General features: G+C 32.8%; 2 protein-coding genes and 1 long non-coding RNA gene across 6 annotated transcripts in view; 1 reads left to right on the top strand and 2 right to left on the bottom strand.

The window, feature by feature from the left end:
- Positions 1-9,147, bottom strand: part of LOC105336689 (exocyst complex component 1) — a 30,001-nt gene extending 20,854 nt beyond the window's left edge. For all 4 annotated transcript variants that reach the window (XM_034448190.2, XM_034448192.2, XM_034448193.2 and 1 more), the window contains exons 1-6: positions 9,016-9,147; positions 6,996-7,210; positions 6,749-6,879; positions 5,738-5,833; positions 4,766-4,829; positions 1,978-2,174 (exon numbers count right to left, since the gene is read on the bottom strand). In XM_034448190.2, coding sequence (XP_034304081.2) covers positions 1,978-2,174; positions 4,766-4,829; positions 5,738-5,833; positions 6,749-6,879; positions 6,996-7,119 — 612 coding nt within the window. In that variant the 5' untranslated portion in view covers positions 7,120-7,210; positions 9,016-9,147. The remainder of the gene's footprint in view (positions 1-1,977; positions 2,175-4,765; positions 4,830-5,737; positions 5,834-6,748; positions 6,880-6,995; positions 7,211-9,015) is intronic.
- Positions 9,148-9,203: 56 nt separating this feature from the next.
- Positions 9,204-15,871, top strand: LOC105346492 (uncharacterized). Its single transcript, XM_011455062.4, has 7 exons — positions 9,204-9,496; positions 9,674-9,753; positions 10,066-10,172; positions 12,238-12,310; positions 12,411-12,478; positions 12,609-12,693; positions 14,565-15,871. Exons 1-7 carry the CDS (start codon positions 9,204-9,206, stop codon positions 14,783-14,785), a joined length of 927 nt encoding a protein of 308 aa, XP_011453364.3. The 3' UTR covers positions 14,786-15,871.
- Positions 14,701-17,608, bottom strand: LOC136272753 (uncharacterized). Its single transcript, XR_010710812.1, has 3 exons — positions 17,514-17,608; positions 17,147-17,263; positions 14,701-14,842 (listed from the first exon to the last, which is right to left on the bottom strand). It is a non-coding gene; the product is annotated as an uncharacterized lncRNA (long non-coding RNA).
- Between the last annotated feature and the right edge of the window lie 290 nt (positions 17,609-17,898).

Genomic DNA, 17,898 nt, shown 5'->3' with positions numbered 1-17,898 from the left:
CAACTTTGAATCTACACTAACTGAGGATGCTTCCACACAAGTTTCAGCTTTCCTGGCTGATTAGTTTCTGAGAAGAAGATTTTTAAAGATTTACAATATATATCTATGTAAAACTTCGACCACCCATTGTGGCCCCACCCTACCCCCGGGGGTCATGATTTTCACAACTTTGAATCTACACTACCTGAGGATGCTTCCACACAAGTTTCAGCTTTCCTGGCTTTCTGGTTCTTGAGAAGAAGATTTTTGAAAATTTCTCGAAATTTTTCATTAATTTCTAATTATCTCCCCTTGAAAACGGGTGTGACCCTTAATGTTCACAACTTTGAATCCCCTTTGCCTAAGGATGATTTGTGCCAAGTTTGGTTGAAATTGGCCTAGCAGTTCTTGAGAAGATGTTGAAAATGTGAAAAGTTTACGGACAGACGGACGGACGGACAGACGGACGGACAGACGGACGACAGACAAAATGTGATCAGAATAGCTCACTTGAGCTTTCAGCTCAGGTGAGCTAAAAAAGCACAGATTATTTTTCATAAAACAAATATACCCATATATCTCTAGCAGCAAAAACAATCTCCGTTTAGACTGAAAATGCAAAGCATCTTAACAAAACACGACAAAACACATTGCATTATAATCAAATAAAACGTACTAGAGATCGTACCGAATTACCCATAAAATGTATAATATTTATAATATGTTGCTAGTGCATCAGATTTTGCTCATTTTGCGCAGGTAAACAATTAACTGTCTGATTTACCGAAGTCTACATTTGATTTGATACGTAAAAATTCCAAAATACAGGCGATATATCCCCTAAGTTAAAAAGCATAAATGAAATTCAAAACAACGTAAAACCACGGTCACGAGTCAAAAATGTCAACGCATTGTAAGATTTAACCTCAATTCAATTCACGAAATCGGCACAAATATATTTAGCATGTTCCAAGTATCCCATCCATGTAAACTGTTGCACAACAAGCAAATTCATCTTTGTCAGATTGACCCGTTTATCATGCGTCAACATTCAAACATGGCTGCCTTATACAATGTACTTTCGTTTTCAATATGGAATACCGAACCCGAAGTTATAAAATGATTGACAGCAATTATCACTTTATTTTTATTTTCGTCAATTACTCAAATTTGAAACAGAATTTGCCGATAATTTTTGCAATTTATATTTTCCTTCCCATAAGGATTATCTATGCAAAATTACGTTGAATTGGACTCAGTAGTTCTTGAGAAGAAGATTTTTTAAAATGCACCCCCCTTTTTCTACAGTTTCGAGGTTTTCTCCGTTTTAAAAAACGATCGGTCTTTTATTTCTGCAATTTATATTTACCTTTCTATAGGGATGCTTTGTGCCAAATTTGGTTGAAAATGGCCAAGTGGTTTTAGAGAAGAAGTTTAAAACGTGAAAATTTTACAGACGGACAGATGGACGACGGACAAAATGTGATCAGAAAAGCTCACTTGAGCTTTCAGCTCAGGTGAGCTAAAAACTTCAATCATTTATGGGTTACTAAAGCTGGAAAATGAATAAGTTCACAGGGATACAAACTTGGTTGGTCAGGCAATCAAATTCTGTGCCGCCCAAAGGGCTTATTTCTCAAATGACTTATCATTTACAAGTCAAGCTAATCTACTATATTTTATCATTTCTTACATTTACATTTGAGAAAGTCGAGCCATTTAGAATTATATACAAAACCATGGTTTAACCATGTTTTTGTGTTCATAACGCAATAGTCAAACAATAACCTCTTTAGATAATTATTGTTGACATTCTAAATACCGATACTGTATGAACTCTTGACACATGAAACAGTTCACACAGAAATAAACTTTATTGCTCTTTTGAAGGTTCATATAAGGAAAGATATTTGCAAAAATAAATATTCATTTACTTGAAAACTCAACTCTAAATCATATCATACAATAAGGAAACAGATTTTCAGAAACTAAACCCACCCCATCCAGAACAGAGAGCTGTTTGGAGAGCTGCTCGGCAAACAACTCGGCATTACTGATGGCGATCTTACACTCGGACATCAGCTGGTCAAGGTCAGTCTCTTCCTTGGAGGTCAAGGCCTGGTAATCGTCCTCCATGGTGACAATATCATCCTCCTGCTGAGTGGTCTGTACAGATCCCGTTGGTCTGCTCACCTCTACAGAGCAAACACAAAAAAACATCAATTTATTGAATTTTTTAAATACATGTATGTGTTGCCAGCTGTAACACGCAAAAAATGAACACAATCTAATGATTTCATGCCAGTTTATTCCATGAGTGTATCAATGCAAGGTTGAACAAAGACTGACTAAAGGATCAATTGTTTATTACTATTACAACTGAAATGACCTATAGGGCTGATGTTGGTTTCTGTCTTTACAAAAAGCATAACGATTTCCGTTCCTCTTCTTGATTTTAGGCCGTACACAGTATGTATATACCAGCAATGTCTAGTGATCGAAAAAAAGTTTCACAGTCGTTGTCCGAGCAGTATGAGAAATGAATGCTTTTTTTACTTTATTATCTTTAAATTTTATTTTCAGTTTACTTTCTATAATCCAGCTAGCCATATATGTACTTTATATGCTTTTATTTACAACCAGGGACATATTAGCAACTATGGAAAGTCTCACGTGACGCGATTTTAAAGATTGTTTTATGCATCAATTTTTCTTATTCTATTGAAACATTAACACAATATCCTTTAAAAAATAAAGAACATTTTTTTTACTTCATTCCTGTGTAGGATCATAATTACGATGACTTTATTCTAACATATTCCGTGTCCACAATGACAGTAAAATCAGGTATATATTTTCCTTAAATATCATTCAGTTTTGAACATGATAATTCAATATTTATGAAACAGATCCGTATCAGCAGGAAGAACACATTAATTTGCTTTAATCCGTAGCAATGTTTTTACAAGATTTTTTTGTATTTGAACCACAACAACTGAGAAGTAAGTTCTTAATTTAATGTCTCTCGTTGGTACGAATGCTTTACGCATCATGGTCCTTAATGTGGGAGGATAAGGCAAAATTTGTAATTTTTTCAAAACAAGCATGATATTTTTTTAAAGTTAAAATGTAAACATGGGAGTAAAGAAGTTGCTAACCCCGTTAGTGTACATACATCCTTTTAAGTACAACTAATTTCTTTGAAGATGATACATTTCATTTCGAAAAATGTCATTGGTGTAAGAAATGCAAATTATAAAAAAAAAAAGAAATTTAAGAAGTTTTGTCAATACTGAAATGTAGCCCTACAGCTTAAACAGGATCAGATTATAGAATATTGTCAGTTAATTATTAAAAAATTAGCAATGCTTGTTGTCAATTGTCTAACTGCCCAATCCACATTTTTTTCTAATCTATAAACCTTCCTACTGCATTTTGGCATAAGATGTCACCAATGCACACATTCTTTGCAATGAACGAACTGCATCTACATGTACTTTGCAGTACTTCTCCCACAATTCTACCATTTCCTATAGATGTTCTTTCTGGGAAGGCAAACGCAAAATCTTTGATGGGCATGATTTTTTTTACGTGGCACCTGTTTCGAGTAACACAGAGTGAATGATTCTTGTCCTCAACCTTGCTTACTCTAAGGTATAGTTACGGTTGAGTGCTTTCAGTTCAGGACATACTTTGTCATAAATTTCTGCAAACGTGCATGAAAAGAAGAAATCTGAGTAAAATACAAAAGACACGATCGATCCTGTGTTTATACAAAAGTATGCCTACATATGGAATCAAATCTGGACACAAAAAACAACCTGTGTAACATACCCAGCGGTTTAACCTAATAAATATAGACCACTATGATATAAATCAGTTTCTGAAATTTTTGTCGTTTTTTTTCAAAATTCAACCCCTGGGCTGGGGTGCCCCTAAAAAAATTATATCTTAATTTATTCCTTTGAACAAAACTTATCAAAATATCTGAGATTTTTTTAGGGGCATGCAGGTCCTGAAGGATATCTAAGCCAAAAACCATGCAGAAATAAACCATTTTATTGAGAGAATGCTGTTCTAGCTAACTTTGAAGATTAATAATAAAATTGCAAGAGCAATATGATAGGTTCAAAATGCACATTCAAAAAATTTACAAATATGTACGATAGAAAATAACAAAAAAACTTCACAATAGATCCTTTCTCATACAATATCTTTTAAACAGAAATAAAATGTCATACCGTATATCCGTGGGGTTTTTTTTGGTGTCACAAAATTTGCGAAAATGAGGGAAACGTGTAGCATTTTTTTGCGATTTAAAAAGTTTCTGATAGAAAATGATACAGAATATAATTTCTGCGTATTAAAAAATTTGCGATTTAAAAGACATCCCAAAAAAAGCGAAAATTAGATCATCGTGGAAATTACCGGATATACGGTATTCCCATGGACGGAATGGAGGTAATTAAAAGTTAAAACAAGAGTAAATTGAAATTGCCTAGCCTTGTTTTTAATCTAAAATTTAATTGGAATAAAATTCACTAAGTCGTACGATTTTAGTGATAAGGTGCGAAAGTGAGCGGGGAGAGCTGTCAAAGCCATTCCCCCATTCATAATTTACATCCTTTGCTGACCTTACAAGAATTTGTATAATTCTTACTACAATGAAATTAAAGTTAAAATTTACTCTTAACACCAGCAGACTTAAAATTCTACGCCATCCCTCAAAATTTCATATAAAGGAAATTTAGTTAAATGTCTTTTGAGTAGATGTCAGAAATCATACCTTCCAACAAATGTCTAGGAACATTCAGGAAATCTGGCTTTTGGATCAGGTATCTTTGGCTTAGCTACAAAACAGTTCATTCTAAACTGTTAACAAACAAGATAATTTAACATTAAAAGCTTCTTTTTGGATGCCGTCAGTCCTATAACACATCAAGTGGTGCAGACAAATTGAATACCATGCATTAGCGCAGTATGATAATTTGTCTGCACCGCTTGGTGTGTTAAAGGACTGTCGACATCCAAAAATAAGCATTCAATGCTTATATTTATATTAATACTGATGTCTATTTGTATGAAATATATGTGTATCATTACTGTAAAGCCAATATATATGCTCTTATTCAAGGGTATGAAATATATATGGAACAGCCAAATTAACATGTTATTTAGTTAGCTTTCACGACTAAGAATATTATGCCAAAAACTTTGTCAAAAAAATCTATTTGTTAACAAATAGATTTAACGATTCTTTTCCATTAGTACATATTAAATTAGTTATGTAAGTTTGAATGTTCCATTTAATCTTACAGTAATAAATAATCTCAAATTTGTGACAACATATATATTTGTGCTCATGGTGCATGAATTAGCTAAGTGTATTCAAAAGAAAATATTTACATCTACCAAGTATTATTCCCTCTATTTCTTACGGAAACTTATAGTTAATTCATATCTCTATAGAAACAGCCAGACTGAAATTTACATGCTAACGCGGGTTATGTATTTTTTCTGCAATGTCGCTACCTTGATATCCCAAATGAATCACCAAAGAAAGCAATTATTTTAAATCCAGTGTTTCTCTACTTGCCTGTGAGATGCATACCTCTAAATTTAATTATATCTAAATCTGTTACCATAATTTATATCATATACTGTAATTAATAATCTATGACCTATTAATAATGAATTTTTTTAGCTGCATTATGCATTAGAGAATAAGTTACTTTTTGCAATATAAAACAAATCATACCTTCCAGAGGCATGAAATAAATGTCTCTTTATCGTGTACACTGCTAGCTACCCATTTGTAGACTTTTTCAAAATGGAGATCAAATTCTGCTGTTTCCTGTACAAAAATAGAAGAAGACTACTTTTCAGAATCTCAAATACATATAGAAGAAATAAAATCAATATTTTGCAATTCTCCGATCATGAAATAATTCCTTCTGCTTCCCTTCACACATTTGGGAGGTTTTATGGACTGAATTTATGTGTGGAGAGGGAAGTAATTAGATTTCTAGTGCTATAAAAACACAACCCAGATGTGTTCTGTAATAGTACTATGTACACATAAAAATAGCCATATACATAAACCTTTGGTTGTATTTTATGAAAAGATAGAATGTTTTTTCCTTTTAACTATCTTTGCACAAATAGTTTGACAAAATCAGAGAAGTAATTAAGGTTCTCCAATCCTCAGCCTCAAAGCATTTTGTTCATTGTAAAAATGGTATTTATTCTTCAAACTTTATATAAAATGAAATAAAATAAAAAGAAATCTTTGATAGTATCCATGTATTGAAATTTTGGCCACGGTGGATATAATGGAATAAACGACGCATACAAGTTGAGATCAAATTAGAAAAAAAAGGTTGTACTGGTGCATCGGCGGCTTAAACCTCTTTACGTTTAGAGAGAAGGTCTCCATAGAGCCACAAAGCCAAGCAGTTCGTTGTATAGCTGAGTGTAATATTAACACTACAAGACTAATTAAATTGGTCTATATAAAAGGCAGATTTATGTTACGAATAAAAAAATCTGGATAAATCAGAGTTATCAAACATTGCTGAGGATCAGAGATCGTTAAGGACAATTTTTCACACTGGATGTCTATAATTCCATTCCCTCTTCACTACCTGCCATCCCCTCCATCCTACCCACCCTCAAAAATATCAACTCATTGTAATCAAAAAAGTTAAAAAAACTTAATAAAAAAAAACTGATGTATAAAAAGATACACATTGAATATTCTCTAGCCTACCTTACTGGAACTTTTTCCATCCACTACTTTCAATTCCCTCAGCAGCCATGTTACTTTCTTTTTGTAGGCCTCTGTTTTGTCAGCCTTTTTAACCTGGTAAACGCGCGCTTGCACTGGAGTCTCTGTACTTACTAAAGTAATTTTCTATTTTTATGTATTTTTTGTATCAATTCCATTTCAAATTCGAATTGTTTGTTACAAATATTAAATTCAAAACTTTGACTATTTAATAGAAAAAAAAACTTACATGCTGCACAGAGAAAGCTAGTTTTCTTCTTTCGTCCAACTTTTGTAACATGAACAAATCCAATCAAGCGTTCATCATTCGGTAGAAATACATCTCTGTTAAGGGTATGTTTAATGGCAGTCATGGTTTAGTGCCACTACTCCCACTTGCACCTGGAGAATCTCTAGGTATTTTTCAAATTACCATGACTAGCCGAACCTTCTGGCATTTAATTGCTGCAAAATAAAAATCATTGGGAATCTTTTTTGTTTACAATTAAGTTTGACTGTATCCATTCTCTGCTGATTCGATAATCTCAGACTTTGACACCAGATATAAAGCACGATATCATCATACATTCATAGCATTTTTTTTCCAATCTTAATATCATCTCTCTATTATGTAAAACTAAATGCCATACAATGGGTCATGACTGGGATTGCCCAAAGAACCAAGTATTGCCAGGATCACCAATGCATAAAAATCAGGCATTATAACTTTTGCAATACCGGTAAATATTTTTTATAGGATGAAATTCATATTTAAATGGGAAATTCTAAAAAGTTTTATAACCTTAGGAAGACTAAAGTATAATTTTAAAATAAATTGCACCAGGGGATTAGTTAGTGTATTCTATTTGATAGCATCAATAGTGGATTGAAATGCTTAAACATGATTTTTTTCATATCAGTCCGGTACATTAACACATACTGTAAATTCCTTATTAAACGCAAGGAATTTATATCCGCGTTAAATCGCGAGAATCATCCCTCGCAGATTTTAAAACCTCGCTATTATCTTTTGAGAGTTGAGAACTATCAGAAATATGAATATATGTCCCGCGTTCACGATTTTATATTCTCGCGATTTGATGCAAAACAGCAGGATTGCGAATTAAGTACTTGCGTTATATAAGGAATTTACAGTAGATAAGATTGAAAGCATCCAAACAGATTTATTCTCTCACAGGCCTCTTAATTTCTATCCGTAAAATGTATTGGAAGAAAGATTATTCTCTAGATACATGTTTATATAAATACATCAGGCGTATTTATATATAGATAGGTTAGGATAGGATAGGGTCAATCTCTCTCCCATACATTTAACGACACCGGGTACAGTTCAAAAGCACATGACCGTGCACATCTTTTTATTTTCATGCAGCCAAAAGTGCAAAGTTATAACTTTCGTTAAATGTCTATTTGTTGAAAAGTTATGGTTATGTGAATTTGATTTAATAAAATGCTAAAACAGCGCTTAAGTGTCATTGTTTCCAGGTATTTTAAACTTTGCATAAAGCCAAATAAAAAAGTATTATTTGCTTATTCATTCATGGTGGAAATGAATTTAAAAAAAAAAGAAGAATATATTGACATAGCATTAAGAGAAACATTTAGCATTTGAAAAGTGTTATTTCATTAATAATTAATTATTATAAACCAATCTATCCCCACAATATGCCCTTCTTTTTTTTTATCAACTTTGATATTATAAACCATGGGGTACATGTAGTGACAATCCCCTAAGAAATCGGGGTGATAAATAAATCATATTTGGATCTTAAAATGATTGACCTAGCATTCAACTATAATTCAAATATCAGGGACGTATATACTAAGTATATACATCCCTGCAAATATCTAGAGAAGAAATAATTAGACTCAGCCTAGTTTTCGGCTTATTATGATAGAAATTTAGAAGCCTGTAATTCTCTTTTCAGAATGGACAGCTATATCATTAAATGAATATGTATAGTATAATCATTGAGGTACTAATTATCAGCCACAAAAAGGTAGCCTTATGCATACTGTTGTCACAGTTGATGACAGTAGTATAAAATTAATAGGGTCGTCCGAATATTCTCTGTTATCACATGATAAAAGTTCCAGTACAAAGAATATTTGTGAGTCGCATGCACAAAATATTTCTTTATTTGAAAAGTTTAAAATAAAACAAAATTAGAAATACATCCTTAAGAAATAGATTAACGACAACTTCCTAATTATTTTGATTTCTTAAACGAGGGTAGGAGGAAACTTACCACCGGAAATTTGAGGGCCTCGTTTTGAAATGTATTTTCAGTTTTACAGAGCACCTTACTTCCGGTCGGAGACTGTTGCTTAGCGCACGTAAACAAAAAGGAGAACAGGTGCTTGTCCATCTTTGTTTACAATTATCTTTCACTGAAGTGACATAATATGGCAAGTATATAGACAGAACTCTTGAAATATGCCAACGGGTCATGTACTTCCCGGGTATGGACAGCCCGTGACTTATCTCAGAAGAGCCAAGTCAGCCTATCCATTAGACAAGTCTAAGATTAAAGAATACGCAGCGCAAAATGTCCCCGCCCCCGAGAGAAACGAACTACTTCGCATAAAAAGTCAGGCCAGGGACCAATGGTTGGGCTTAGATAGAGCAGCAACTACTTACGATTTCCAGTTTAAGTACAGAAATCTAGATCAACCAACTCAGTCGAGACCTACCTCTCCAACCAGAAAAAACAAACCCCATCCACCACTGTAAGTGTGTGTTTTCTCAGCAGATAAAACACAGATGTAATCGAACAGTGAAAAATCATGTATGCATGAACAGGTCAACTGTATATGGAAGTACAAATTTATTACAGGTACATATATATATATACTGTCAAACATTTACTTGTTCATTCATTAAGTGATTCATTGATGTCTTTGCAGAGTCTTCCTAACTAATCGCCTTCATTATGTGCCTGGATATCACAATGCTGATACAACTATCAACAGACCAGTCTACCAAGGTAAACAACACTTACTTATTAGGTAAATCCATCCATATAGCTGCATGTATATGCAACGTCAATTTCCTCTTAAATAATGATTCAGATATCCACTGGGTCTGCATACAACATGTAATACATAAGGATAAGATATAAACAGCATATGGTCTTTTACAATGCATCAAAGTTGTCACACTTTGTAGTCAAATTTATTATGTTTGTATGTGTATCCATCGCATGGTTGAAAATATATTCCTCAGACAGATATGCATGATGCTGTTCTTGCAATTATGCATATTACATGTGTTTAAGATGAATTGTTTTTTCACTAAGTTGATGCCAGTGTTCCATATGAAGAGCAAGCACAGAGATGGGCCTTGAGAGATAAATATATTGGAAAACCCAGTGCAAAAGCCATCAACCAATATACTGATAAATACGTAAGTCCAGTGCCAACTGATAAAACAATTTTTTGCATATGAGTGAACATGATGATTCATTTGTAGAAAGATAAAAAAGATTTCATGTACATGTATTTCTATGAGTAGAACATTAAAATATGATAGAAAATAGTAAAATCAAGTTCAATTTAAGTTTTAGTTTGTACAAATAAGTAGGTAATTGTTATTCCTGAAAACAGAATAAATGTATAATCATGATGAAATTAAAAAAAACCAAACGATTTGAAGCAGGTATTTCTCTTAAAAATGCTTTAATTTTTTTTTGTGGAAAACATATGGTTAACACATTTTTAATATTATAATGTTTAAAATGATTTACACAATATATGTGAATGTGGTAGCAGAGCAAACAATTATTTCTGATGCAAAATAGGAAGAGAAAATTCTTATTTGATTTTGCAAATTGGGGAAAATGATTGATTTAATTGCTATCATGATAGATACCTAAGTATTGAGCAATATTTAATCATATCTAAATTACTGTGTAGAAATATTTTGTAGTGTAAATTTTCAAGATGTCTGTATGATTGGATTATGTTTATAAAATGGGGGCAGATATTGGACCTTTTTAAATACGTGTATTAATGTATGCCCTTTATTTGATATTCGTGGGCAAAACGTGTTGTTATTTTTGTATACATGTACATGTATTTACCAATTATTTTGTAATAAAAAACAACAACAACTAATTTAAGGTTCCTCGACACACCAAAATTTTATTTTATGGATCGATAGAGAATCTTTTTTGAAACATGATTCCACAAAACAGAGATCAATATCGGCTTTCAGTTATTTTATACGAATTTTTTTGTATTTTTTCAGAGAAATAGGAAAAACTGTTTTCCAGACAAACAGAATATATTAGAGCTTAAAACTTGTTGTCAATGAATGTGTAATATAATTATAAATAAACTCATGCCAAAGATCGTTTGGTCAAGTGTTTAATTTTTTAAATAAAAAAATATTTCTGAAAATCTAAATTTTAATTCTTTAATGTCTTTTTAATCTATGGATAACATTTTAAAAATAACATATAGTCACATAAACTATTTACTAAACAATGATATTTTACAAAGAAATTGAAATGAAAATGCGAAAGTTTGGGAAAATTGCTATTTATCAAATTTGAACCGATCCCGATTGAAAAAAAAACTGATCCCGATCAGAATTATTTTAAAATTGAAATTTTACAAATAAACTGCAGTTTTTTTCTTATTAATTGATATAATTTATGAAGTTAGTAAATAACGAAACCATTTTACAGCTAAAAAACCTGAAATTTTTGCAAAATTCTGATTCATTCTAACTTTATGTGATTTCGTTCGGGATCAGTTTAATTACAATCGGGATCGGTTCGATTTTAAAATTTTCCATTTTTTTTTTAATTTCACTATTTGGTTTCAATTTCTTGTTGAAATATGATTGTACAGCAATTCTTAAATGCGAGTAACAGTTTATCTGCAGTTTTTATCCATAGATTTAAAAAACATCTACAATCCTTTTTTTCATTTTCATAAATATTTTTTTTACAAAAATATTTTAAAGTTTATCTGGCCGTTTTTGATATGTATTTATAGATAATTGTATTGTGCATTAATTGATAACAAATTTTTAGCTCTAATATATCTTGTTCGCAGCTAAAACGATGTTTCCGGTTTCTATCAAAAAATACAAAAAAATTCATATAAAATAATCAGAGGCCGATATAGGTGTCATTTTTGTATAATAATTTCTCAAAAATGATTCTTCATCGATCCATCAAATAATGCATTGGTGTGTCGAGCCACCTTAAACACAAAATTCTTGTTCAATATTGTTGTTGCTTTTCACCCAAGTTATTTGAAATTAAAGTTTTGGATCCAAAACATTGATTTTAATTTGATTCAGAAATTTCTCCAGGTATTCTATTGTGGTAAGTCTTTCCGATATTATTAATGTGTGTATTAATAGACCTGATAAGAGCTGGTGTATCGAACTCATACTTTCTTCAGGTCACCCGAACATACTGACCTCATTAAAGGGTTATAATTGTATCACCTTATAGGGATATCGAGAGTATTTTGACCCCGTAGAAGCACAAGCTGCAGAGGCATGGACCAAGCTAGCAGACGACAAAGGTTCAAGTCATTTTTTATGATGTCCACTTTTTCAAATGATAAATATATTCGATGTGAAAATAGCTAGTATTTATTTATCTTTCCAAAAATTTTGTTCCAGATCTCTACCAACTGCCAAACGTCTTAGATGAACAGAAAGGGAAACACATCACTGAACCCAACGTTGAGGTAAGTTCTGATTTATAAAAACCACCCACCCACCCCAATGATATTGCGGTTTCAGAGCACATATATAAATACAGTTTACCAAAATTAGAGACACTGTCCAGATTTTGAACTTTTGTGTATTTCATTTTAGCATGGGATACCCTTGCAAGAACCACAGAGGCCCAAAACAGCAATGGCTTCAACTTACCGATGGATGAAATACGCAGGGGCTTCTGGTATGCAAAACACCACAAATCATTTTTTTTAGCGAATTAATTTAAATTCAATATATTCACATTTGCAAATATGCTTCATTTTATGAACCTATAGAATAGCGAAAAAGTTTAATTCTGTGTGAACTTTTTCGTGACTTGCCAATTAATGATAACCACACGCGCATATCGATTGCCGGTTGCAATAATGTAAACTTAAAACCACAATTATATTAATGATTATGAACAATTTGCCACTCTCAAACATAAATATAAGTAATAAACAACAATGTTAAAAAGTTCACCGGGATATGAACTTGGTTGGTAGTGATCAAATCTTCTGAGAAGCCATTCGGGCTCCAAAGGATTTGATCACGTGACCAACCAAGTTCATATCCCATTAATTTTTTAAATTGCTGTTTATTTCTATAAAAACCTGTAAACACAATTTAATTACATTTTATTCAAGCGATCTGTCATTTCCTAACGTTAACTTCATAATATATATTGTGTTGTGAAGTTATATACATGTATAAAATATTCACATCAACTGAAGTTTTTTATTTCGGTATTTCTCGATAAATTACCTTACACCGTGACAACCGAACACCAATCTAACTAATTCCAATAAATTTGCAAACGTCAAACTCAGTGCCTTCAAATAGATAACCAATGCTTACTTGATTTATTCACAAAATTTATTCAAAGGATAAAATTCTTTAGGAGGTTAATGAGGGTATTACAAATGTAGCGAGCATTGCAGATGGAAAACATTTTTTTCTCTGCAATCAACGCTATCTTCAAAATCAGTTTGAAAACACAAAAGAAGGAAGTTTACTGAAGATTCTCGGCGTAGGTCGACGTGCGGGCTTAAATGTAGAAAATAAGACACCATGCATTGAACAATTTTTTTTTATTGACTAAGGGTCCTCAAGGTGCAACAGGAAGATCGTACAATAAACATTCATATAGCACGATGAACACATACAGAATTTTACATTATTTATGATAGGTATTTGAATAAAAGAACTAATTTAGCACACTATGAACTGAACACGTCTGTTTGAAGACATGTTTAAGGTGGTGTTTGAAAATTTGATATATCAATGTAACCAAACGTTTTGAAAACGTTTAAATTGTACAGTACGTTTATATGGCCATTTTCTAATTACAGTTTTTATAATTTCAAGAAAGGCAAAACAAAATAAAATTAGTTATAAGATAAAGGCCCTTGCCGGTTTCGAACAAATGGCAAGTAGATCATGAGCAGTAAAAGAAAAAGAACATGTAAATAATAAATAAACCCCAAAAAAACCTGTAGTTCTAGTTTAGTTTATTCGGAAGAAAGTAAATGTATGTTACAATACACAATACAAATATTCCATACATTCTTTTAAAAATCTAAGCATCACGAAAAATTTATTTTAAACTGGTTAGATCGTGATTCAGCTGTGTTACTAACTATTTGATTATTATTTGGTTTATATTAGAACCATTTTAACAAGAGCTTGGACTTTGGGTAGTTGTGTCAAACAGCAATGTGACGTAGGCCTGTCTTTTTCATTGCTGGCCACTCAGCCATGGCTCTTTGAAATCATCAAGATTTGTCTGGCTTTTGAGCCAAGACTACGCATACCGTGCATATTTCGCTTGAAACCGCGTCATTTTTAACTTGTTTTGACGCAAGAAATAGACAGCTACGTCCAACCGAAAGTCCAAGGTATTGTTATAATGGTTCTAATAAATAAAGCAGAAAATGCTCGGGTGCATGTAATGTATAATTAACTGTATTCTTGTGGCTCGTACTAATACACATTAAAATGAGATTTCATTGCTGTAGAGTTACGTATTATGTTTACTTTCGATATAAAAAAGTTCTGTTTTTCTAATTACAGAAAACATGGAACTACACCGAGCACTGGAAGCCATTAGAAACAGAGGACAAATGCCAAACATGATGCGCTATTCCAGAAACGGCATTGGATCCACGGAAATGCGACGTCGTGACGACATCGAGGCCGTGCAAAGAACGCGGTACGTTGCCAAGCCGTCACGTGGAGACTTCCTAATGCATCCCGATTGGCCGTCCAGTATACCCCACCATCGAGTGGACTAATGGATCAGCTAATGGTGGTGCTAGGATGAAATAATGCCAAGTGTTTTACCTGAAAGTCTAAAAAAAAAAAAATTATGCATTTGTATTTTCGATAATTTTACACCCAAAAAATTTTAACCATTGAAAAAAGTTTGCACTTGAGAAAAATTGGTTGATAGATGAAGAGTTCTATACATTGCCAAACATTAGCATCGATTTCAATTTTTTCGGTTGTTTTGTTTAGTTTTACTTGAAAACGCAGAATATATTTTATTCTGAAGTTTGCTAAGAGCAATGATCTTACTATTTTTCACCTGGTTGGAGTATTTTGATGTTTTGTAAGTCAAGACCGTCTATAGGTTCTTGCACGCGTTTGTTTGGGTAATTAGAAATATATTGTGTAAAGAATATACTTATCTAATAGATTGTTTTTGCTAGGATTTGGATTTTCCCAACTCCCATTTAAAAAACAACCAGAGCAAAACAACAAGACCCATCCTAAAAATTGAAAACACCTATTACGCTTGATTACCATTTATGAAAAATAAGTACAAGTATATTGTGGCCGACATCAGATCTGTAACTGAGACCAACTTCATTCTGATTACGTACAGGTTACTTAACACATACCGTGACAAGCACGAAATGTGGCGTTGGTTTTCATGGAGACCATTACACTATTCATCGCCCGGCATTGTTTACTAGTGTCAATTTTATGACAAGACCGTTTTTTAAAAAGAGCCTTATTTTCTTTAGCTGCTTTATTTAATTATACAAGTGCCTTATATATTAGGTCGTGGGGAGACTTAGCCATAATACATGTTGTTTCAGAGTCTTGTTTTTTTTAATATTTGAGTGGACCTTTGGTTTTTTTTTTCAGTATTACTGCATTGACGTGAGGGGATATTTTAACCCTTATTCCATCATAATGTAAATAAATGTTACTTATTTGTTGTTTGTTTTTTTTTTCTTTTGGTTATCTGCTAAAACTGCTAGACATAGAGCGTACTTGTCATTTGTCGAGAAAATCGATATGATGTAATGAAGAACTTAAAGTTCTAAGTGTTAATGGTATTGATGACATTAATAAAAATATTATTTAATCATGTTTGTTTTTACTGTATTATAAAACCTATATATACATTATATAAGATTGTTATACTTTCATGTTAAATACTGAAATCTGATTGGTTAAGACGCAGTTCATAATCCGTTCTATTACCCTCAGCTTTAGCAACGTACTTAGCAACGGGTAACATTACAAATTGTTACATGCGCGAAAATTATGCGCGTACGGTTCGCTGTAGAATTCACGTTATTCCTATATTAAAACAGTAAAGTTTCTTTAAAATTAAGACATTCAGTATAATGACACCCCTCGAAAACCATTGTCAACCTCCGCTTTGCGTCGGTTGACAATGGTTTTCTCGGGATGTCAATTTCAACTGTTACCCTCCCAAACAGGCACTATTTATATATTGTATGCATATGGTTCAATCATTTTACAATACTGTTTTTCTGTCTGTTGTGTGTTTTTCTAGGGTTACTTAGTTATAGTAACTAATTGCTTTTTGTTCAACATTTTGCATTGTTTTGCCTCGGACTAGAATGTTTCGACGTCATTGGATGAATCGCGACACGTGGTTGCCTTATAAATTTCTTTAAACGGCAAGCGTCAAAATTTGTACGGCAACATGGCGGACGAAACGTTATTTGAGCTGATTTTTTAAACAAACGTTCAACCATACCAATTTTTAAGCCTCAAAATATTTAGAGTGACCCCCTTTGCCCGTGACGTAATATTATGATCCTACAATAGCATCCATGTTTGCACAAACGACTGACGAGGAAAGTAAAAAAATTGAGAATTAAGCTATGAATTTAATTGTTATATATTATCTTTTGTTTGTTTTTATATCAAACTGTAGGTCCTCGACAAAACAAAACACCTATTAGGTTTGTTACTGACTGTTTACAGAAATTGGTGGTGTCGATAAAGTCCATAGAAGGCTCGGCTCCGCCTCGCCTTCTATGGACTTTACCGACCCCACCAATTTCTGTAAACAGTCAGTAACAAACCTAATAAGTATTGTAATATTCAAATGTCACTCTAAAGTTTGAACATACTTTACAAATGTTACCTTTATTATTGTTATTGAAACAAAAAAGCAGCCATTGTGTAATATGGTAACAATATGATCAACAATTTTTTTTACATCACATCGAGACTAGATATATTTTAAGATGCATTTAAAACCCTCTTTTTTACAAACACCTATCTAAAAGACCGACTGAAAACATTCACATCCGATACCAAGTGTTTGATTTCCGTATCTATACCATTCATCTATTGCAGTTGACTGCTAGAAAGAATAATCTTACCGTGACCAGGCTACTATCAGGTCCGTAGGGCATATGTCATTTTTAACGATAGAACATTCTATCTAGTTGACTGCATGCGCGGATCTAGATTGGATGAGGGAGTTCCGCACCTCCTCCCTGAAAATTCAAATTTATTAAAATGGTAAAATCCCCGAAAATAAGCCGTAACCCCCGCCCGCGGAAAACAAAATTATCCCTCGTCGCCCCCCAAAGGAAAGTATTTCTGGACAAAAATGACATTAAAAAATTTATGCTGTATAAATGGAACGTTCTTAATCTTATCGAATTCGTTTTTGGTGAAAGATGCGAATCAACTACGCATGTAAATGGAAAGCATAACACGTGTAAAGGTGTCGAAAACCATTACCATTGCAGGAGATCCTATCATTACACAGGACCTGCTCACGCAAGCTTTGCATTTTTTCATATCTCGCATGAATCACCAAAGAAAGCATTTTATTGTTTACCCAACATCAACATTTTTAGATACAAATACGCGTGTACAGAAATTTATGTTTAAGAAAGTGCCTTCGGTAGAGGAATATTCTATTCTAAGTCATTCAATATCTTCAGGAGAGAACATAAATAGGCATTGTGCCTGCTGTTCAATCCATTTCAATGTATTTATATACTTGAATAAAATACTTATTAAATTAAATTCAATATCTCAACGACGTCAACCCGAATCTCCCGTGGAGCTACAGTTCTGCAGCTTAATTTTTTATACTGTGTCCGAATTTTTAAAAACTGAA

Source organism: Magallana gigas, chromosome 2 (assembly GCF_963853765.1).
Source record: "Magallana gigas chromosome 2, xbMagGiga1.1, whole genome shotgun sequence".
NCBI lineage: Eukaryota > Metazoa > Mollusca > Bivalvia > Ostreida > Ostreidae > Magallana > Magallana gigas.
The sequence above is the reverse complement of the archived record's forward strand: the minus strand, read 5'-3'. Positions and strand labels throughout refer to the sequence as shown.

Coding starts and splice junctions, on each gene's coding strand:
- LOC105346492 (XM_011455062.4), top strand. CDS start 9,204: ATGCCAACGGGTCATGTACTTCCCGGGTATGGACAGCCCGTGACTTAT. Junction 9,754..10,065: donor CAACAGACCAGTCTACCAAG/GTAAACAACACT, acceptor TTTTTCACTAAG/TTGATGCCAGTGTTCCATAT. Junction 12,311..12,410: donor CAAGCTAGCAGACGACAAAG/GTTCAAGTCATT, acceptor ATTTTGTTCCAG/ATCTCTACCAACTGCCAAAC.